Below are 24,967 nucleotides of genomic sequence, written 5' to 3' on the forward strand. Positions count from 1 at the left end.
ATTGAAAAAAAGAAAGAAAAGGAATTGGGTTGAAAACCCCAAGAGATCAAAACACTCATATTCAGTTTGTATTGGCAGTCAAAAACCTAACGTCCCAGGTATAAACATTTTTCTACAGGCAAAAAAGAAGAGGAACCTCATGGTCGTCCTTCCTGAATTCAGAACATGTATACAAAATCATCAAAATTTCTATGGCTTTCTTCTATTCAATTATTCATTCAGCACATAATGACGGCATCTCGAATTATGAGAATTTAACCAAATTATTTCATTTTGGTTAATTCAGGGTGCCCCTAACTAGTAATGTAAACGAACCAAGCAGCTTGCAAGCCATTCGGAGTTTAGCTCGATGAAAAGCTCGTTCTTTTAATATTATCGAGCCGACCCGAGCTCGAACATTAGGATATTGGGCTCGTGAGCTTGCGCGCCTGTTCGCGAGCTCGAGCTCGGCTTGTTCACTGTTCGCAAACATGTTAGTGTATATGTGTCGCAAGCTCAAGCTTGAGTTCGGAACATTTATTTGTTTCGAGCTTGGCTTGTCTACATAATCATGAATATGCTTGTCTACATGACTCGTGAGCTCGAGCTCGGCTCATTCATCGAGTTCACAAATAAAATTATTAGTATTAATGCATTTGTAAGGATTTGATTATTTGAAAACAAGACCTTCTGGAAAAATGATGATTTACACCACTTAACCACAATTGTTTTTAAAATTTAATTTGCAGATCACTATATTAAAATGTTCATTAAATACATAAAATAACATAACAGAACATAAACAAATGCACCAAGTTATCCTTTTCTCCCTCCAAAATTTAAACCACTAGGCAGGTTTAGTAAATTTATAAATTATTATACTAAAATATTATTTAAAAAAAAACATAATTATACATAAAACTCAACAAAACATATCAACGATTTCATTTAAAAACACTGAACCATTAAAATAATATGAACTTGCACTACTAAGCCCATTGCAAATTTGAATAAACTTGTATACATTATGCCGAAACATTCTTTTAAAAACTAGCAAAATAAATAAATAAATATAATCTAAATCTTATAACGACATTGCCGCTTTGGCTTTCTAACAACAATATTAATTAAATAATAAACTCATAGAATAATAATATAATTTTATAGGTTTATAGTAATAAAAATAAATGGAAAACCGATGGGAAAAACAGGAAAGAGGCTTAAGACAAGGGGATCCTTTATCACCGTTTCTGTTCAATCTAGTTGTCGATGGGTTGGGGAAGATGGTTGACAAGTCAAGGGCAGATAATGAATTAAGGGGGCTTGAAGTAGGGAAAGATAAACTCGAAATTTGCATTTACAATTTGCTGATGATACTTTGTTCTTCGCAAAATCAAAAAACGATGTGTTGGCATTACTGGACATATTCGGTCTGTTCGGCAAAATTTCTGGGTTGAATATTAATTTGGGAAAAAGTGTGATGTTGGGATTAAATTGCTTGGACGAGGAAGTCAATGATTTGGCGATAGCTTTTGGGTGCAAAAAGGAGAGTTGGCCTATTAAGTATCTCGCGGTACCATTAGGAGGTAATCCAACAAAAATGGAATTCTGGGAACCTGTTCTCTCCAAAATGTCCAAGAAATTGGCAAGTTGGAAAAAATCATTCTTATCAAGGGGCGGCCGACTCATTTTGATTAAAGCCGTGTTTTGTGCAATGCCATCTTATTTCATGTCACTTTTCAAAGTTCCAATTAAGGTGGCTACAATGATGGAGAAAATGATGACGGACTTTTTGTGGGATGGTGATGACGGGGAAAAACATTGCCATGTGGTCGGATGGAAGCAAGTGTGTAAACCAAAGGATAAAGGCGGTTTAGGATTGGGGGATATATGTCTCAGAAATAAGGCTCTACTTGGGAAATGGTGGTGGAGAGGGTCTGTGGAAAGAGGGTCGATGTGGAAGAAAATTATCAAGAGCATCTAGGGGATACATGAAAATGGATGGGATTTGGGGTTGGCAGAGAAAGTGACATTCAAAAGTCCTTGCAAGAGAAAGTGACATTCAAAAGTCGTTTTGGGGTTGGCAGAGAAAGTGACATTCAAAAGTCGTTTTGGTTATATATGAATGAATTTACCATTTTCTGTCTTAATTTAGAATTAGTTATATATGAATGAATTTACCCTTTTCTGTCTTAATTTAGAATTAGTTTATAGATATACAATAAATAATATACATTTTATGGTATCTCGAGCTCGATTCTATCTTTAACGAGCTAGAATCAAGCTCAAGCGTGAGCTCATTTGTATGCTTGACGAGCTCGAAAACGAACCTGCTTAACGAACTTAGCTCGAGTCAAACTCGTTAAACATAATAAATGAGCTATTAACAAACCGAGCTCGAGCTATTCAAGAGCTTTGTAATTTCAAAACGATTCGAGCTCGAACCTCGTGATAAAAGCTCGATTCGAGTTATAGTTGTAAAAGGCGAGCCTCTCGCCTATGGCAAGGACTAGTCCCAGGCGCAATGATTCATTAAGGCAAGCCTAGGCACTCACCTGAACTAGCTTTGGAAGTTGTGATTTTTCTTTTTTTACTTTTTCAAGGCAAAAAGCCTAGCAACCCAACGTCGGAATCAGAAGAAGAGAGATCTGAACAGAAGAACGAGTTGAGGGCATCTACATCCAAAACAACTAAAAAAAAGAATGATTTCACATCTTTAGGATGAAGAGGAAGAAAAAATTGATGTTGATCAAGAAAATGATAAAGACCAAGAAGAATACAAGTCCGAAAGTTCTGGGGACTCTGATGATACGATGGAAAAAAATGAACTATGATGATTGAAAAAGTTTAATCGTATTACAAATTACTATGATCTTATTAATCATTTTTTGTTTTGCGTGAAACCGTGACTTAATTATCTCATATATTAATATATTTATTCTAAGATACATACATTTAAATTTTAAATCTAAAAATGTGAGCCTTGCTTCAGTAAGGTGTGTGATTCGCCTTGCGCCTTCCGCCTCAGGCTCCATGGCCCTTGTGCGCTTTGGTGAGCCTTGAGCTCTTGACAACTATGATTCGAGCTCAAGCCTATATACATCTTAAACGAGCCGAAATCGAGCCTAATATTGTTCGGTTCGATTTGGGTCGTTTACATCCCTATCTGAACAGAATTTTAGTGTGTCAAATTAGAATAACTAAATATTTGACTTGTATTCATGTGCCCACAGTGGGTGACTGAAGGAGTCTGGAGAATTCTCAATGCAGACACATCTGAATCACATGCATAGAACCACATAAATTTGTACTTCCTAAGTATCAATACATGATTTTATTTCCATTATTTTTATTGCCTTTCCAGATCAAACAAAACATCGCAATACTGATTTTTTTAGAATAGAAACATCCATAAAGCCAGATAAAAAAAATCACCAATCAACGATCAAAGAAACTCAATTTGCAACCGCTATTTTGGAACTATGGTCAAAACATGTACCTGGTCCAATGACCGTATCTTTCGGGAGAATTTCGATAAAAGCAATTTCCCAATCTGCAAGAAGAGCAAACAGAAAAAATAAATATGTGTTAAGAGAAAACGATGACATTAATTAATAAAACTAAAGGTGAGACTTCATAAAAACATAACAAGAAAACTTATAGCCAAAACAACCATTTGATATCCTTGAATAACACTAGTAATTCGATAAAGTAATCAAAACAGAAAGCAAGAGCCAAGTCGATAATCCTAAACAAAATCATCTAAGTATCCACAACAGAAACAGACATGGCTGGACGCAATGAAATATTACCCTTGATTCGCCTAGGGAATTCGGAATTCAAACACTAACTTTGGTAATACCTCCAAGAAAATATATTCCTTCTTGGCCACCTTTCTAATAGATTATAATCCAATCACCGCAGATGATTATGTCGCGAGTCATCCCAAAACAAGCAACAACAATGGAAATGTGTGGATTGCTTAACCTGGTATTGTGGCCTGCTTACTTGTCTCCGCTAAAAATGTTAAGAGAAACAACATTACACCACCAAGATTGCTTTGACATAACAATCCTATGGATAATTAACTCCCGAAATTCATTAGATCACTGCATATACAGACTTCTCCAAAGCCCAAACTCTAATCAATCTGTCCCCCTCCAATGGTGGCTGGAACAAGCATGTAATAGAAGACCAACTTAAAGGCCACTCGCACCAAATTATAAATTCAACAAGTGATAATAATAAAAATAGGGTTGTAACCTACAATAACTTCATGCACGGTGTCTTATGGCAGCGTTGAGAACATCATTCTATTCAATCCATATTAATCTCCTTTCTATCGACTATGGGATAGAGTTTTCATTGTCTCAAAGGATACTTCCCAGGAGAGAATTGGTTCTATAATTTCTTTTAAACTGTACAAGCAGAAACCTCTGAATAACCAGATTGGTGAAAATCACACAGATGGTCAGCCAATAACATATCTGCCGATAATATAGATGATGAGGCCAATTGATTACATGATGAAATGTTGCATGGGGACATTCTAATTCTGTTCACCTATCCAAACATATCACAACTTAGTGGAATAGATATCCCATGTTAACACACCAAACCAGCTCAGATATTTTCTCATATTTCCTAGCTCCAAAAACCTAAGATCACATTCCTGGAGAACCACGGCAAAGCCGCTTACTACTCCTTGCCCATCTGTTTTTTTGTGAATCTTGGAATTGAAAATAACAAGAGAGAAAGGGAGCCAGAGCGAAAAGACCATATAATTTGGAAAAACGGTAATACTATACCTGCACTCAACTATCAAACTTCTCAATTACATTCAGCATGATGAAAATGTTAAGCATTATATTAAATCAGATCAGGACAAATAATTCAAGAAGTCCTTACGCAGTCTTGATTAACAGAAGGCAACTGTATGAACCAGTGACGGGAAGGGGAAGGGGAAGGGAAGGGAAGGGGAAGGGGAAGGGGTAGGGGAAGCACCTGAGCATAATCATATAGATATAAATTACAAACCAGTCATGACACATTACCTATTTAACAGGAGGATACTTGCCTATGTAGTGAAGCCAGCTTCATCATAGAGCAGTCATCACCACTTCTTCTTTCAGTTGTTCCACGATCATGGTGACTTATAGGGCACCTTGTTTACCACAGAGATAGCAAAAGCTACTCGACTACATAGAAAGAATTCAGGGAAACACAAAAATGGCAACTGAATGGGAACTTCTTGCACATTTGCAAGGTGCTACTATTGCTAAAGTCTGGACAGGCCGAAAGATGAAACGACGAGTCAAATAAATAAGAACAGATTCGACACTTGCAGCAGTAAGCCTATATAGGCAGTTCCTAAGTGCTCCTCCAAAGAAAATGAAGTGAACTTTCCAACTTCCAGTGACCAAAATTATGACTAAACCATGAAAATATTTCATTTCCCAGCTTCTCAGATGCCACTAAACAAGCTCTCTGGATGAGCCCTATAAAAATTCTGATAGCAGCACCATGTCGATACAACAGTCGCACAGGTAACTCCAGCGCAAGATATTCGACCTAAACTAGTATTGCACAACCTTCCAGAGATTTCTTTGCAGCATATCGGCGATACAATGAAATAATCATTCCTAAACACAGTTTTTACCGACATATAACAGAAACTCATTCTCATTCACAGCAAGTATCTTACCATAACACACCCAAAACAAAATTAAGACACGATCTTGGTGGTCAAAGTTCAGTTGTGGATCGAGATCACAAAGGCAGCGGCAATTTTCCAGTGGTAACTGGAGTCTTTAATCCATGGCATTAAAAAATATCACAAACCTCAATATTTGCATAAGTTTACTCTATCGTATATGCTGCTATAAAGATGACATCAGATCTGTCGACATGCATCTCTCTCTTAACAAAGACCAAATCCAAGCTCCTATGCCAATGAAAAGTAGCACACATCACATTCTAATTGGTTAGATACAGAAAATATGATCTCCATTAGATCCTCTTGGGGCATTCAAATGAAAATTTTTATTATTATATATTTGGTTTCACGGCAACCTTCTAGGTGAACTATCTATCCACTACAACTTGAAAAGATACCGCATATCAAATTAACTCTTATGAAGCATCTAAGGACATTCTAATTCAACAAATTTCCACGAGAAGCCAAACAAGCAACTGACTCCTTATGTCAAGATCACGCCACGGAAGCATCTTTCGTGTAATTCAAAACGGACTAAATATGGAGAAAAGTCATCAATACGAAAGGAACCTCCACCAACATTACAATGTTTGGCTGTTTCACATAACCAATTCACTACAAAAAGCATAAAGTACATCGTCTGCAGTACATTTTCACCGCCAAACCATTTCAATTCCATTCAAGCGACCTCTGGATGGAAAACTCTCCCTCAACCATAAAATCACACCTCTTCTCTCAAAACTGCTCGACTTCAACGAGAAATCCACCCTGCAACTTCATCAATCGTACATCTAATCTAGAAACCAACCGACAAGATGTAGAGATGATTTTTAATTTTTTTTGAAGAGGATGTATATACGATTTAATGACATAATGATTTGATAAAAAGTAACAGAAACAGCGAAACCACAAATTTAAGGCAAAAACCAGCCAAGGCAGCATGAAAATGCTATTGAGCAGAATTATAGTCATAAAGACAGATGATAGCATTAGATAAAAGATAGAAGTGTTAATCTCCTATAAAGGTAAGTAAAGGCATAAATATATATATAATTAGGCTACTGGTCTTAGTACGCACAAATTCATGAAATCACACTCTCTTTCACTTCACTATTGGGCTTCAGAAAACAAGAGTCTTGATTTGAGCTGCCAAGAGGTTTCCTTTACATCCATCCATATCTCAACGTCGAGTCATCCGCGGTTTTTCAAGGCCACCCCAGGAAGCAGAACCTGATCCATATGGACCAACCTTATGTATAGCACCCTGTAACAAAACAGTAAAGGTCAAAAAACAAAATAGCTCCTCACACAAAATGTCTCAAGTGAAAAAGAATGAAAATCTGGTGTATTTGATTATTAAATCTAAACCTGATGGATCCCATATCCATTGTCGTAAGGAGTAGGAAAGCTAGAACTGGGATTGCCGAATTCCATCATTCCAAACGGTCCACCTTAACAGCCAGATAGGCAAAATCAAGATGATGAATATAACAGCATAAGCACGATAATAAGTTAAATTTAACGTCAAACAGACTAATTGAATAAATCGTAGAGGATGGATTGATAAAAGGAGAGGACGATTTTCCAGTATACAAAAACTCAAAAAAAAAAGATATATGCTTGCTGGCAAAAGGAATTTAAGCCCTTTCCAAATCAATAACAGTCATGCTAGAAAATTTCATTAAGCCTGGTTGATGTAATAGAGGTCTGCCACCGCTAAGAACAAACAAAACAATTAGCTGAATAGGGAACAAATGACAAAAATTGCAGTCCAAAGGTGGTGGTAGGCAATCATTTACACCGTTCACCTTTTATTATAAGGCTTATATTACACCATAGAACATTCAAAGCTTGCAAACACACGACCAAAAGTAACTTTTGGGATAAACCATCTGCATGGTATTGGTATATTTATTGCTGTCCTACTATCATATAAATGAAATTAAGAATAAGGAACATGCAAGTAAACAATAATCTATTATCCACAAATTCTGGGCCAAATTAAGCAAAAGTAATTAGTACCAAAAGCCACATTAGCAACCCAAATTAAGCAATCCGTCAAAGTCATGAACCTCCAGCAAATGGAAGACTTTTCAGTATTACTAAGTTGCAGTTTAGAGGTTAACAAGTCCAAATAACTAGAAAATTTTGATCAACAACATGGTGAAGTTTGCATTTTTAAATTCAGAAAGGAAAATGATAAGCAAAAGCATCAAGTAACATTGGAATATATGTACAAGATAGCAAATGACAAACAAACAGAAAAGTCTCATTTCTCCTAAAGAAGTCTAAGTATATGACTTATTCCAAAACCATTACAACAATCTACATAGTAAATGAAGAAAATACATGAAAAAAATATATGTTAAATTCTGAACCAACAGATACAATACAACTCTGTAACAGAAAATGTACTCACTATCCAGTCATAGAATAAGATAAACTGTGAACTGGAAAGGAGATGGGCATTTCTATGTAGCAAATTAGCAATGGACCACAACTAGTATCAAAAAGCATTATCAAATTTCAATATATTCATTTCACATGAGGAAAACAAGAAGAGAGACTGGAAAGTTTTCACAATTTTCATTTAAAATAAGTGTCATGCGAAGGATGAAAAAGCCTTGCAAAAGCATGACATGAAAAAGTATCCACCTGAACTCCAAGATCTAGCACCAGAGTTTGCCAGCTCAGAACGAAGCTTTTCAACATCACGTGCCATTGTGACCATGTTTTTTTCCATTGCCTGTCTCTGTTCTCTCAGCTCAATGTTTGCATTCTTTTCGTAATCAATGGCATTTCTAAACATCAATGGCACTTGATTAAGGTCCGAAAATATCATGAAGACAAAAAAAATTCCTAACAAAAAGAGGTGAAAAAACTTTTATAGAAATATGAAAAATTGCGAAACGAAACTTAGCGCGCAACAGTTCCTGATGCAGTCCATCGATCTCAGTCCTCAAAACAGGAATGTGACGGTTATCACCTTGCAGCTTTGCGAGTTCTTGAGAGAGGGAATGAACCTTCGCAGACAAATCTTGCTTAATGGTGCTCAGTCTCTGAACTTCAGCTCGAAGTTGTGCTGCTTCACTTTTTAGAGGCTCGGTTGCACGAAGATCAGCCTTCAGCTTCATACTCCTTTCCGTAAGCTCCCTAGATTGCAGGTCTTGTTCAGTGTGAATATCAGCAATGGCAAGATTCATGCGGCGGACCTCTTCCTTAGCAGCAGTTAGCTCTCGTTCTAAAGAAATTCGATCCTCAAAAAGTCTACGGTTTTCACCCAGAAGTCTGCGAAGCTCAACATGTTGAATTTCAAGTTCTTCCTCTAACAGAGCAGGATGAGGAGGAACTGGCCGGGCCAAAGGTACTCGAACAACAGGTCCTTCTGGGGGATATCCACGCCTGTGATCGAATGATTCACGAGCACGATTTCTTCCTGCCATCTCAACTTAGACTGCAAAGAGACATGCATTCGTGAGATTGGAACAAAAAGAAATCATACAGCTAACAAGTTCCAAAGGCAAAGCTAAAACTTAGTTCAGCAACAAGGTAACAACACTACAAGATCATGCTAAACTCCGCATTAAGTTTACGAGTGTTGGTGCTTCAGTCAAATTATGAGAGGTAAAAACAACTTTTTGAAGGGAGGCAGTCCCCTTGTCAAAGATCCTTCAGGACCCACGATCATTCAATTAAATAAAATAAAACAACTTGTCACTAGGAATCAATTGATTTAATCAAAACTTTTGTGTATATTAAGATGCATATGTAGCAAAATGGGTAAGGATAGATTAGGAATGAAAAGAGTATGAACTACTTAGGTGTAGGTAAGGATAGATTAGGAATGAAAAGAGTATGAACTACTTAGTTATAGTCCCCATAGAGAATAAAATTAGGGACACATGTCTAACATAATTTGGTCATATGAAGAGGAGACCAAACAAGGCCCTAATCTGACATCTCTTAGATTGACAGGTTAATGGAAGGAGTAGATGGAATAATAGGTCCTTGAAAATTTAGATAAATGTCGTTAAGTAGGGTATCTTGGTTTAAGAGATGTCACGTGAGAAAATTTAAAAAAACTAATATCTATGATGAACGGTAAGGCAAAATCATATCGTTTTGTTTCAACCACATCGCACATTGCAACAAAGCAACGAGCAGATCCATAATTTCAAATAATTACATTTCCGCATCTTCTAGGAGAAAGTATCGACCTCAACAGTTTGACTCACTATCTGACTAAACTCAATCAAAGCACAAGGTTGATACTCATGGGTATGTTTGGAAGTTACAGTGTTTTTCAGTTTCTTGTCTGCAAGGTTGTAAATGGCGGGAGGCGGCGGCGGGGCGGTCGGTGACCGCCTACCGCCTCGGCCGCCTAGGCGGTGCCCAGGCGGTGCCTAGGCGGTTGAATTTTTTTAAGTGTTTTTTTATAGGTAATCATGCAATATAATCATTTACATGTAAATGTGCAACTAAATAATGTTTAAACACAAAATATAATATCATTTAGATAATGTGCAATTAATAAAGATTCATCATCATATTAATTATCCAAAAAACTAAGTTTCAATCATCATATTCATCATCATATTAATTAATAAAGATCATTTACCAAAAAACTAAGTTTCAATCAATTATCCATCATTAGAACAAATAGTAGACTAAATATAACTAATCTTCCAAATCATCTACATATGCACCATCTACTACATCCATGATCCTCTCATCATCGGACTCAAAATCAACATTTTCTTCATTCTCCTCCTCCGATGTATGTAAATCTTCGTTAAGTTGACTACAACTTAAAATTTTGACTGAATGCCTCGCCGCCGCCTCGCCCGCCTCGCCCCCGCCTCGCCCCGCCTGCTCGCCGCCTCGACCCGCCTACCCACCGCCGTACCGCTTAAACCGCCTCAAACAACCGCCTCATGCATAGGCGGTGCGGTCGAGGACCGCCTACCGCCTAGGCACCGCCTAGGCGGCCGCCTCGACCGCCATTTAGAACACTGCTTGTCTGTGCTCGAGGAACTACGTTTCTTGTTTTCAAGAAACAACTAAATAGGTGTCTCTTAGGAAGTAAAAAGTTTTTCACTCAAAGATAGAAACAATTTACATTCTGGAGTACTCCCACACACTTTTCGATGTCAAAACACTAAACAGGTAATAGACCAACGGGAGATCACTTTTATGTGTATATGATTATATTACTTAACATTCTAATAAATAAATCAAAAGTAACACCCATAAAACATTTTCTAGGTAATGCAATAACATAAAGAAAAACAATTTATGTACATTAAATAACAAAAACAAAAATGACTAAAAAAAAGTTATCCAGTAGGATACACAACATAGTTATTACCATTTAATTAAAATAACATTCAAAATGTTTGTGATATTACAACTACAAATTATATTGAAATAATTCTTAACTTTACCATAATGATTTCTAAGTATAGACTATATTTATTCACTTGTTTCAAATTTATGTCTAAATTGCTTTTGTTTTGTAACGTTCACAATATTCTATTAATTATAAACTTAGTAATGTATGAGTGAGCTTAAAAAAAATTTATTTTGTTTACAATGAAGATGAAAAAACGTTAATTATATCATTGAAACAAACGAAAAACACCAACAGAACACAAACAAAAACAGTTGACTATTTAAGGTTATTCTAATACATACTGTGAATCCAGAAACAGGTAACATAACTGATATTAAACCTAGAAATTAACATCAGTTTGCCTGAACAAATTGTAAGCATGATGGTAAAGGCGGCTAATACGTGTTATGCAATTAAATATATGATTGTCTTTACACATTGTAAGCACATGACAGTGAGGACAGCTGTTCAAAAAAATTCATGCAACGTGTCACACTCTAAGCAAGTTGAAACACCCAATCATGAAGAATCTGCACAATGCAGAACGGTGGTAAATACACATGGTTTTTATTTTTAAAGAGAACGATCAACCTCAACCTCAAGTATAATGTGCAGCGCGCTGGGAACGTTGACTATCTCATAGAGAGTCAGTGGTGATAACTGCGATTTGTTTAGAGACAAATGCCAAGACAAAGCACACGATCAGTATATAAGACAGCATTCGTCTTCGGAACAGAATTTATTAGACCTACATTGATTCAAACAGAGAACCAAACCAACCATTTATAGCTTTCCCAATTTATTATATTTGGTATTCAAGGACCGGAGGATGGATTGGTTTTCATGTAAGTACAATACACATGGACCAAATGACAATATTATGCCATAAATATCAGTATTACTTGCACTGCTAACAATTTAACCGTAAAAAAATTGGTTCGCAAATTTCTCCAAATAGATCCAACAAATGACATTTTTGTTCAAACTTCAGCCTAATAGAACACGTATTAAAACAAAAATGAAGCGATTCCGAGGAACATATAAAAAACACGTAAATTCATCGACGCACAATTGACAACTCTAATTTTCAAAGTTAACGCGACCCATTCTAAGCTGTTTTACCTCAATTTAAGAAAAAAAACAACTAACTCCAATTTAAAGTATAAAAAACGAGTCCATGCACTTCTTTCCAATTTTGTTATCTTCGATAAAGTGAGAGCCAATTAATAACCACCCCTTTTGGAATATCACTTGTGAGGTATTGAATGTTACGAAAACAAACATAGAAGCGGCAAACATCACAACAACACTGAGAATCATAAATAGTAACAAACTCCGACAAAGTTCTAATATCAACACCACAAATACAAAATGGAATGAGATCCCAATCAAATTATTAGTGCTCCGTCTACCACTAAAAACACAGTACAGTATATCCTAGATGGGGTAGCCAATAACAGCTGACAAAAAAAAGTAACAACATTAAGTTTACATTGAAAACAGAATGCAGAATCAACAACCTAAAATCCAAACAAACACATAAAAACCCATGCACATAAAAAGCCATGCAATATGTGGAAGTATCAACAGTCAAATACATACCCGTGATAAAAATAATGTCACTTTCATTAGTTACGAAACCATAGATCAATCACCAACACAAAACCCAGTTAAATTATCAGGAGAACAATAATCAATCCGAGTAAGTTTGCATGTTTGATCAAAACAAAAAAAACAAATAAATAATGCATATAGAGCATAAACCATAACCTAAGAAAACCAAAATCACCAGATACTAAATCTAAGAATAATAACAACAAATGGACATAAAGATGTTCAGAGTACATGCTATTAATGATCTCATTCAACAATTCCCCCAAATTTAGAGCCTCGGACATATGATTCGCCTACAAAATAAGTATTTTAGGGAAAAACAAGAACAAAAGAGTCGAACAATCATCTAGGTCTTTACATAACCATTGAACCTAACATCACCCACGAACCTCCTCCAAATAATTGAAAATCAAGCGAAAAATACGATTGGATTGAATTTCACACCTTCACGTGAGAAGCAGTAACTCTCTCTTGGTGGAGAGGAAAATAATTTGAGGGTTATTTATCTAGGGTTTGAAGACAAAAATTAATGCTTTGGACAAACGTTCTACTCTGCCTCAGAAACGACACCGTCTTCTGTGGAAAGTTGGAGTAAATACGATTACAAGTAGGATTAGGGGACATATGGGCCAACGAGCAAGGCTACAGATTTGGGCCGACCCAATTTGTAATTTTTTTTTGTTATGCTTTTATTTTAATTTTAAAAATTTAACGATTATATTATAGATGAAGTGTTGCAAATAATTATTGAAATAAAATGATTTGAGATTTAAAAAAAATCATTTTATCATATTATCAATTATTCGAACTCTGTGAATGTATTCTATAAATATTCTGTCTATGATGCTCTCAAAGAAGTAAAATATTTAGATTGATATTAATGCTCTCGAATTGACACAAATTTTAATATTTGTTGTTTTATATTAATGCTCAGAAATAGCAGAATATTGGGATTTAATATTGATGTTCTTGAAATATTTATGTTGATAATATTGACAAATCTACTATTAAAATATAAAAATTTGAGATTTATCAATATATAATAAAAATCTTGAGCTTCCAAAATTTGTCAAAATTCTTGAAAAAAATTTATCGGTCTTTCAACAAATATTTATCTAAGATATAAATTTGTCAATATTCAAGAAGAACATTGACTGAATGCAACTTAAAAATATATTTGCTTTTATGTACATTTACAGTCGTGTATCATTTTCGTAATTAGTATTGAATACACTTATTTGTTTTATATCGTAACCTTCAGAGATTGTTGATATAGAATCAAATATTTGTCAATATTCTTGAAAAATATTGATCTAAGATCACATCGATCAATCGATATCTATGAAGAATATTGATATAAAATCTAACATTATTATATATGTTGGGTTTCAGAATTTTAACAATCTTGAATTTGATAATAACAAAATTTGTCATTGTATTTATAGCATATTTACTCAAGTGTGTAGTTGCTTGTTTAAGTTTGAAGTTTTGGATGCTCAAATCCGAAATTAGCAAAGCTGAAAATCTGGCAAATAGAAGTTTTTTAATAATATCTCATAGCTCAGCGATTCAAATGACCAGCCATCAAAACTGTTAAACATTCAACTCAAAATGCTACAAATCATATTCAGAAGTCAAGATCTGAATCAGAGTCCAAGATGATGAAAAGTTGCATTGGAGTTACTCGTTTTGCACTCAAATTCAGTAGAGAAGAATCACTGGCTCATCTTAGTTTTTCAAGGATAACGTTCTTGTACAAGCTCTAAATTGAGTGATTCTTAACTATGTGGAAAGATGAAAAAAAAAAAAGGTTACAACTTCCACATTCATCATTTTGCTCATAAAGCAATGAATCAATAGTTATAAGCAAGAAACGTGGCTACTGAAATCATGAATGATGCAATTGCGAATGCTGAAATGCAATAGACAACGAAATACAGCAGAGCTCAAACCAGTAGAGATGGCTACTGAAAACCAATAACAGTTGTAACTAGTAGCTACTGTAACCAGTAATTATTGTTCAGTAGAACCCAGAATTCAGCCGACTGAATTCAGCACCACAAAATTCAGCAACAGTCAGAATTCAGCAGCGGTCAAATTCAGCAAATAGCCAAGCAACACGGATATGACAGTTTCAATATCAAAATAGTTTAACAGTATAGAAACTTTCTCAACGCTCATATTCTTGTCTCAATGTTCACATCATTGTTGGAGACTATAAATAACATTTCTTGAAGATTAATACAAGATTTTGAATGGGATTCAAAGCAAGCAACCTACATGAAGAAATTAGCTAAAATGAGAGCAAACACAATGTGTGAGGATACATTTGAGATATAAATGCTCCGTAAATGATTAAATCCTCACACAGTCACTCACATATATATATATATGAGAGTTGAGGTTCAAGTTTATATGAGTGAGAGTTCACACAAAGATATTGAAGATTGTGTTTGTAATCTTGGCATAAGAGACATTAAATTATGCGGATTGTGGATTGCGGTTTACAATCGAGTGTGCTAGGAGTTTTAATTAGTTAAGAGATAAGTACTAATTTGAAATGAATTTGTACAAGAGTTGTATAAATCAATAAGCGTGCCTTGTGCTATAAGACATGTTTTTTTATAGAAAACTATGATTTATTATAATAAACTTTAGATTACAAAATTAGTGGACGAGTGATCCACAAAACATATATGTGATTAAAAATAGTCATATCGCTAGCAACAGATAAATCTCCAATCCCTAACTAGGTCCCATATAAGCATATGCTGAAACTGCGGTATGTTAAGCGTCCAACTCGCCACTCTGAATTTGATCTTTTCCCATAGTTCCTCCCACGAGTCCTCTTTGTCCTGGAAGATTCTAGTGTTGCGTTCAATCCATGTTGACAAAAAATTCCATGAATCACTAACCCCCAAAAATCCGTGAGACCTTTCCTCTTTAGGAATTTCAGGTTCCATGAGCAGCATGTCTTGCGATCTGCATGGAAAAGTCCAATGGAAGCCCAAATGCTGCATAACTCTAATCCATATGTTAGTCGTGAAAAAACAGTGTAGCAATATGTGATCTTGATTTTCCCCACTTTGTTTGCATAAGCAACACCACTGAAGATTTAAGACTATGCTCGGCCTTCTTCTCTGTATCTCATCACAAGTCTGCAATTTCCCCAAAGCCACAATCCAAGAAAACACTTTTACCTTGAGTGGTGCCGGTACTTGCCAAATATTTGAATAGCAAGGGAAAAGAGGAAAAGTGTTAAGATGAAAGAATGAGGAATAAAGAGATGAGACGGAGAAGACTCCAGAAGAATCCCCCAACCAAATTCTAATATCCATGGTACCCACACACAATATAGCCGACTCTAAGACGCCTAAAAGGTTGGTGCACTCTTCCAACTCGATAGATTTTGGTATGATGACCAAATTAGGACCTTAAATCTTGTGGTACATGTGCTTTGTTCTCAATTGTCTCTAATTTGGGTTATGATGGATTGCGTGAATTATAGTGTTTGAATTTTGGTTTGGCTGTGACGAGGTGCAATTTATGATATCGTGATTTTTTGAGATAAAAAATTGGAGGTATATATTGTATAAAATAGTTCATTTGGGTGTTTTGCAAACATTGGATAAGCGTGAAAAAAAAAAAAACAAACCTACGTGATCCAAGCTACCAAACGATGTGCTAGTCTATGCCAACCAGGATTGTCCCTTCATAAGTGTCATTTTTGTGACATAAGAAACACTTTGGTTTCCTTGTCTTTGATCTAGATCTGCTACGATTCTTAGTTTGTGCTCCTCTCTTTTTTTATCTTTCCCTTACATGTAGGTAGTGTCCAATTTACTAAAGTGTCTTTTTCTATCATGGTATGTGTATCATTAGCCTTCCGTGCTTTCTGAATTTCATCGAAGACTCGTGATTTTTCGCATATTTCATTGTGTACACAAATACTGAGAATGATTCAAAAAGAGAATTGAGTACCAATATTGTCTTATCTTCATCCTCAAATTATATCCCAATATTTTCCAAGTTTATAATGATTCTATTAAACTCATCTAGATTTTATCCGATCTTCTTTGACTCAATCATCTTGAAACCAAACAGTTTGCCTTTAAGATAGATTCGATCTTGAAGGGATTTCGTCATATACATGTACTTTTTTCATATACAGGGACTCAAGTTTTGCCCAGATACCCACAACTGCTTTCTCTGATGATACTTTCTGGACAACTTTGTCGCTCGTATGAAATTTCAATGTTTTGAACGTCATTTTCATTGTCTCTGTTGTCTTTTATTTTGTGATAGATTCAGAGTGCAAGATTCCATTTACCATCGAGTTAATCTAATCCGATCTTCCTAGCCATCATAATGAGTATTTAACAACAGAGAATCTGACTTGGATGCCAGCTGTAAAGACTGAATCCCTTAGCGTGTAAATTAACAAGATTATTGCAAGAACTTGAGAATACAGGGCACGTAATATTGTACATAGATTCAGTAATCACTGCAACACAATGATAAGCATATGAATATGAATGTGAAGAATAGAATGCAAACAACACATGAGATTTACGTGATTTAATCAATGAATTGATCTGCGGTCACGCATGGCGATCTCATTAGAATTTGATGTTATCATATTACAACAGACTTTGAATAAAAGAACAAAAATGCTCTCAAATCCCTAGCTCATTCTCGTTCTTCACCTATTGATTACAAAAAGAACACTCTTGGCTATTTTGAGATAATATAATTATGATTTTTGTACACAATGATCACTGTTATTGTGTATGTCAACTGATTTGATCAACCAGAATATAAATATGCTTGACATTCCTTGGAGTATTATGATCCAATGGTCCTTGCTCAACTGAAATAAGGGCCCTTGATCTATTCCATTTTCAACCAACTACCTGTCATTTCTTGATCCAATCTCTTCCAACTAATCTTGAATTAATCGGTATTCAATTGTTGACATTGTAACTACATTAATGTTTTACATTCAGATTTAATAACAATTCGAATTAATTTTGATGTGGTATATTGACTGAAAATTAATCAATCAATGATGGGAGTAAGAGGCAACTGAAGGTGGATAAAACAGCTAAAGACTCGGCATTTAAAAAGTTGGAAATTCAAGTTGTTCGCATGCATTGTTTACACGTATGTGTGTGTGTGTAAACAATGGCTCAAGAGAAATCAGATTGTCTTTTTTTTTTTGCAGGCTCTTTAATGCAACCTTGTGAATCAATTGCTCTTAAAGTAAGAGGACTAACTTCATCATTTCTGAGAGATTAGAGGGAACACATGGGCTCTAATTTCCTGGAGAATTCTTAGGTATCGGGTGTGTGAAAGACAGATAATTCAAAAAGAAAATAGTGAATCGTTATCTACAGTTGATATACTCTGATTGAATTTCAATAAAGAGGCTTTCCTTCCCATGGATGTAGACCATTTGATCGAACCACGTAAATTGTTGTTGTCGTTCTTATTGTACATATTTTCATTGTGTTTCTTCACATGTACACTACCTTACATACAAATTTCAAACGCTCAGTATTGAGAGCTTAAAGATCATAAATGTTGTGAACAATAGTCCTAGATGTTTGCATATTGTATGAGATAATTAACTCATATATCCAGGTTTATAGAGCTAAAATCATGACGTTATATTTGTTCTTGATCGAGGATCATTTTCTGTTATTGTTTCTGTTTTTTTATATATAATTGTGATCAAAGTGTTCTTGAAGCTCATATGTGATCAAATGAATACACTTCATAACAAACGGTGACATTCGTTGGAATAGACCACAATAATGGGGTTTACAAGAATCAATATTGAAAGATTTATAATAATTAATTATTTTGGGTTGTGGATGGTAAATATGAGAGGCATGATTGTCCAACAAGGGGTTGTCGAAGAACGGAAAGGAGAAGAATATTTTCCCAAAACTTTGAATGAGAAATAGAACACAAAGATTCTTCACAAGCTACACATCTCGATTATATTGAGTCCTAGGTGACAAAGTTCTCAGAGAAATGGCAAAGGAAGAATCTGCAAGTGTTATCTTGTAGAAACTCGAAGCCATTTACATCCTTTACATCAAAAAATCTTTGTCTAATAGACTCTACTTAAAACAGAGGATATATTCTTTCAAAATGATATAAGACAAGACAATTTCAGTGTAGATCGATGAATTCAACAAGACCATTCTTGATCTTGTAAACATAGACATGAAATTGGAAGATGGGGACAAAATCTTGTTGCTGCTAAACTCTATCCCAAAGAGTTGTGGTCATTTCAAGGATGACATGCTTTATGAAAAGATCAAATCATTTTCTTTGAAGAATTTTAGTCAGAGATGAGAGCCAAAGAATTACAAGAGAAAATGGAGAGTAAAGAATCCAACAATTCATATGAGCTATTTGTCAGAGGTAGACCAAAAAAACGTGAAAACAAAAAGTACAAGAAATCTATATCAAAGTCCAGATCAAATTCTTATAAAGTAAACAACAACAAATCTACAAAGAAACCTTATAAATTTTATCATTTGATACGATACTTTGATTTCAGAAGGCTATGATTCAGTCGATGCCCTAGTTGTTGATCATACTTAAACAAATGAAGAGTGGATTCTTGATTCATGATGTATTTGCCACATGTGCTCAAATAAAGATTGGTTCGAGTCATTAGAACCAACAGATGGTGGATTGGTGCTGCTAGGCAATAAAAATGCTGCAAATTGATTGAAATTGGCTCCATTCGACTTAAGATGAATGATGGGATAGAAAGGATGTTACAACAAGTAAGTTATATCCCTGAACTCAAGATATTTGATTTAACTTGGTATACTTGAAATGAATGGACATTCTTTCAAAGCTGAAAATGGTTTGTTAAAGGTGATCAAAGGCTCACTTGCTATCATGAAAGGAACTAGGGAAAATGGATTATACTCGCTTCAAGGAAGTACAATAGTTGAAAACTCGGCCACAATAATTAAGGCAGATACTGACGTGGCTAAAATCTAGCATATGAGGCTTGGTCATGTCAGTGAAAGAGGGTTGATAAAGTTGTCCAGATAGAATATATTGTGTGGTGATAAGGTGAACAACTTGGAGTTTTGTGAACATTGTGTATTAGGAAAAGCATAAATGGCCGATTCAATACAAAAATTCACAAAACTTCAAGGCCATTTGACTATGTTCATGCTGATATGTGGGGCCTCCTCAAACACAAACTCTTGGATGAGGCATATATTTTATGTCCATTATAGATTATTTCTCAAGAATAATTTGGTCTTCATTTTGAAAACAAGGCAGAAGCTTTCCAGAAATCCAAGGATAGGCACCAAGTGATTGCAAACAAGTTAGGAACTTAGCTGAAACACTTAAGTATAGACAATAGTCTAGAATTTGTTTCTCAACATTTCAATGAATTCTACAAATATAAAGGGATCACTAGACACAAGACAGTACCACACACCACTCAAAAAAATGGACTAGCTGAGAAGATGAATTGAACTTTACTAGAAAGGGTGAGATGCATGCCATTGAATGATGTATTACCAAAGATTTTTTGGGGTGAAGATATTACAACTAGCTACTTGATTAATAGGTGTCTATCAGTTTCAAATGATCTCACAACATCTATGGAACTTGATATGGACATTCAGTAGATTACATCAACTTGAAGGTGTTTGGATGCATGGACTATGCGCACTCAAACAAATGGAAACTGGATGGAAGGGCAAAACGTTTGTTTTCATTGGTTATCCATATGGTGTTAAAGGATACAAGCTTTGGTGCTTGGACCAGATGGACAGAAGTTCATTACATTTAGAGATGTGGTGTTTGATGAAACAAAGATAAATTATTCTCTACACAAACTAGATGGAACTAATACCGGCAATAATACTTCTTATATGTTTCAAGTTGAGGTGGGGTTTCAAGGATTAAATCTGCAAAATAAACAATAAACACAAGGGACAAAAACGGAGACTCAAAAGGAGGAATCAGTGGATAAGGATGATGATGATAAAAAAATGAAATGGAAACATATGTTCTAGTTAGAGACAGTAAAAAAGAGCTACAAATACACCACTAAAGCATGGTCATGCTAATCATATATCTTATGCATTTAATATGGCATAAGACATTGCATACGAGAAGTCAAAGACATTCAAAGATGCTATAGGCAGTAAAGAAAGAATGACTTGGACAAAATCAATGGAAAGTGTGCATATATGCAAGTAGTGTTGGGAATATAATATATGGTGTGGTGTATAGCAGGCCTAATTTGGATCATGTTGTAAGTGTCTTAGCATATTTATGTCAAATCTTGGTGAAGCTTTGAAGTGGATTTTGAGATACATCAAAGGGTCAACTGATCCTGGTGTGAAGTTCAAAAGGAAAAAAAAGTGAATATGAGATGTCCATACGCTATGTGGACTCTGATTTGTAGGGAGCATAGACATAGAAAGTCCCAAATTGATTATGTCTTCACCATTTTGGAACGACAGTAAGTTGGAAGACCAAGTTACAATATGTGTTAGCTCTCTCGACAACCTAGTTTGAGTACATTGCAGTTTCAGAGGCAACAAAAGAAGTCATGTGGCGGAGATGAATTATTGAAGAGTTGGTGTTTCAAAAGAAAGCTTGTCAAAATTCATTGTTACAATTAAAGGACGATCCATTTGATCATCTAGTGTTTCATGAAAGATCGAATCACATTGATGTGAAGCTTAATTTTGTAAGAGATGTGATATCAAAAAGGTTGGTAGTAATGACCAAGATACCAACAGAAGAAAATCCTGCAGACATGCATACCAAAGCATTGTCAACATCTAAATCCTGATATTGTCTAGACTTAGTTAATGTTGAAAGGTTCTGAAGACCCCCCATGGGTCAATTGGAAAGGGAGCACTTTCTTTAAGAATCTTATTGATGATGTACCTAATTTGCAGGTCAATGTGGATAATTGTAATATCGACTGAAATTAATCAATCAATTATGGGAGTTAGAGGCAACTGAAGGTTGTTAAAACAACCCAAGGCTTGGCAGTTAATAAGTTGGAGACTCAAGCTGTTGGCATGCATTGTCTACACGCTGATATATAAAAATGGCTCAAGAGAAATCAAATCACTTTTTCTGGAAAACTCTCTGATGTCACCTTGTGAATCAATTTCTCTAAAAGTAATAAGAAATTCATCGTTTCTAAGAGATTAAAGGAAAACACATGGGCTCTGATTTTTGGAGAATTCTCAGGTGTTAGGGTGTATGATAGACATATAATTCAGAAAGAAAATATTGGATTGTTATCCTGTGTTGATGTACTATGATTGAATCTCAATAAAGTGTCTTTCCTTATCGTGGATGCATATCATTTGATAGAACCACGCAATTTGTTGTTGTCATTCTTAATGTACATATTTTCATTGTGTTTCTTCATCTATACATTACTATTCTCATAACTTTCAAACACTCAAGATTGAGAGCTTAAAGATCAGAAATTTTGTGAACATCAATCCTAGACGTTTGCATATTGTACGAGAGAACTAACTCATACAGTCCAGGTTTATAGAGTTAGAGTCTTGAACGTTATCTTTGTTCTTGATTGATGGATCATTTTCTTTCTATCAGTTGTTGATTCTTGATAGTTGTGATCAAAGTGCTCTTGAAGCTCATATGTGATCAATCTCAAATCAAACAATACACTACTTATTAGATCTTTGAATTCATAATAGAAACCCGTTTTGTGTATTGTATTTTAATTAAAAATAAATATATTACATATATTTTACTGAGATACTTGAGCATTTTGATGCAAATTTCGGACTTCCAAAAAGTCCTTTTGGGAATTCTTTCTATTTATATCCTTATAATTGAATTGTGTGATCCGTGGAATGTCAAATGTCCACATGCCCGCAAATCATATCTCTTGGATAAAATTGGAGGAAGGGGTCCCCAATTGTTTTGGATATGGCTTTTTTCCAAGAGGACCTTAGTCTAATTCATTATGTGGCAAATATATCCACTACATGTCATATATATATATATATATATGGACATGGGTCGGTATGACTCTCAAAGGCAAAGAAAGAAAAAAAAATGAACAAGCCCTCATCCCAATTGGTGACTAGGATAATGATAAGATCAAATAAATAAATACATAAATAATATCGCACACACGTATGTGAAGACAAAGCTCATATTTAGATCGTCTATGAAAAATATTATTTTTTATACTAAAATTATTATTTATTATTGTAAATATGTATAAAATTGATTCGTCTTACGGATAAAAATCCGTTAAACTATATTACAAGGGACGCATTATATAAATATGTGTGTGAGAGTACTTTGCAAAAATAAGCATGCAATTTTTATTTTTTTAAAAAAAAAAATAGACCTCATATTACGTTTACACGTAATACAACATGTTACACCACATATTTTGTTTGGTTACAAGTATTTATTTTTTATTTAAAAAAAAAAAGAAGAGGAAAAAGAAACGTACAAGTCTATTATTCTTGCAAATGAAATATGTGTGTGATATTAGAGATACCATTAAACACGACATTCTTGATAGAGATCATATCAGCAAATATGAAGCTGGAAACATATCGAGTTCAAGGTGAGAATGCATGCTCAGGTGTCATACTAATCCTTAAGCTTGAAAGCTACTACTTAATTTCCTCATAAACAAAATCAATACTTTTTTTCCTGTTTTCAAGAGGATGACGGATAATCCTTATCATTAATATTTTCATAACCAGATCAGTGATTGAATCTTAAAATAACGGTTCAACCGATCGTATCAAGACGTTGTTATGTTATATAAAATAATATAATATAATAAATAATCTATTTTAAATTTTAAAAATTGTGTATATAAATAATAATAATAATATGTATGTTCAAATGTTTAAAAAATCAAATAACTCTAATAATACTAAAATAATAATTTAAAAATTCAAATAGTCATATATATATATATATATATATATATATATATATATATATATATAAACAAAAAAATATTAAATTTAAATTGTGAATCGGTCCAAACAGTTTTTGCCCGATTCTTGGCCGATTTCGATCGGTTTGACCAATAAAACTATTTTTGGTCGATGTCTAGATTGGACCGAACTCGTGATCGGTTCAACCATCTCATCCGATTCGATTCAAAAAATGTTGTTTATTACCTCATGTTGGTCGTCCCTCCACAAATTAACATTATTTCGTTCAAAACAAAACAAAAACAAAAAATAACCCATTGAAAGTACATAATTTGAAAGGTAAAAACTTGTGTGGGACAGTCTCGTGGGTCGTATTTTGTGAGACGGATCTTATTTGAGTTTATCCATGAAAAAGTAATACTTTTTATTCTAAAAGGATTATTTTTAGTGTGAATATCGATAAGGTTGACTCGTCTCACAGATAAAGATTCGTGAGATCGTTTCATAAGAGACCTACTCCATTTGAAAAATAGATCGGTTCCATCAATTGATCCGATCCGATTCAAAAAACACGGCTTATTATCTCATGTTGGTCGTCCCTCCACAAATTAAGAATATTTCATTAAAAACAAAAAATAACCCCTTAAAAGTACATAATTTTAAAAGCAGAAATCACGCACCACATATATATACGTATATAAATTTGTCCAATCCTAGTGTTACTCACGTAGAAAAATGGGCATAAAGTGCAAGTGGTTAGCCCAAATTTCAGTCGCAACATCCGGACAACATTTCTTGGCCCATGTTTCTTGATTTATCTATTTTCTTCTTCTTCTTTATTTTTCTTGGTTATTTTTTCCCATTAAATTATTAAATTTGATAGGATCAGCCTTTCTTCAAACGAGAATTTTAATTTATTATGTAATTTCCTGAAAATATATAGTTTTTACTCCGTACTATCTCATCATTATTTGGTCACCTTGGCCGGTGTTGTGTGGAATATTTGGCCCCATCGAAAGCTGGAGAGGTTGACCAAATTGCAAGAAATAGAACATGGGGCTTCGGTCCCATGTCTCAACCAATTTCGAGAAATTAAGACATGATGCAAATCGAGATAGGTGACAGCTGCAAATACGATTATCATATGTATAATATATAATATTGTAAGGAATTGTTGTACAGGAAATAAATTAAAATAATATTATGTGTGTATCAGAAGTTAGTGTTGTGTCCGGTGTTGTCAACACTGTACACAACATGGCAGCGGAATTAAGTATTTAACACACAAATATAACTTTAATAAATTAA

General features: G+C 34.6%; 1 protein-coding gene across 4 annotated transcripts in view; it reads right to left on the minus strand.

Moving 5' to 3' along the window:
• LOC140841162 (protein FLX-like 3) overlaps positions 1-24,967 on the minus strand; it is a 104,600-nt gene that overhangs the window by 1,357 nt on the left and 78,276 nt on the right. Inside the window, exons 1-6 of one of the 4 annotated variants that reach the window (XM_073208383.1) lie at positions 13,147-13,264; positions 12,933-12,996; positions 8,612-9,149; positions 8,351-8,496; positions 7,064-7,146; positions 5,495-6,959 (exon numbers count right to left, since the gene is read on the minus strand). In XM_073208383.1, coding sequence (XP_073064484.1) covers positions 6,876-6,959; positions 7,064-7,146; positions 8,351-8,496; positions 8,612-9,138 — 840 coding nt within the window. In that variant the 5' untranslated portion in view covers positions 9,139-9,149; positions 12,933-12,996; positions 13,147-13,264 and the 3' untranslated portion in view covers positions 5,495-6,875. Of the gene's footprint in view, positions 1-3,478; positions 3,533-5,494; positions 6,960-7,063; positions 7,147-8,350; positions 8,497-8,611; positions 9,198-12,932; positions 12,997-13,143; positions 13,266-24,967 lie in introns of those variants that run through there. The other 3 variants (XR_012120107.1, XM_073208384.1, XM_073208386.1) reach the window with 3 other exon arrangements.

The sequence above is a fragment of the Primulina eburnea genome, chromosome 9, assembly GCF_022965805.1.
Source record: "Primulina eburnea isolate SZY01 chromosome 9, ASM2296580v1, whole genome shotgun sequence".
Lineage (NCBI taxonomy): Eukaryota > Viridiplantae > Streptophyta > Magnoliopsida > Lamiales > Gesneriaceae > Primulina > Primulina eburnea.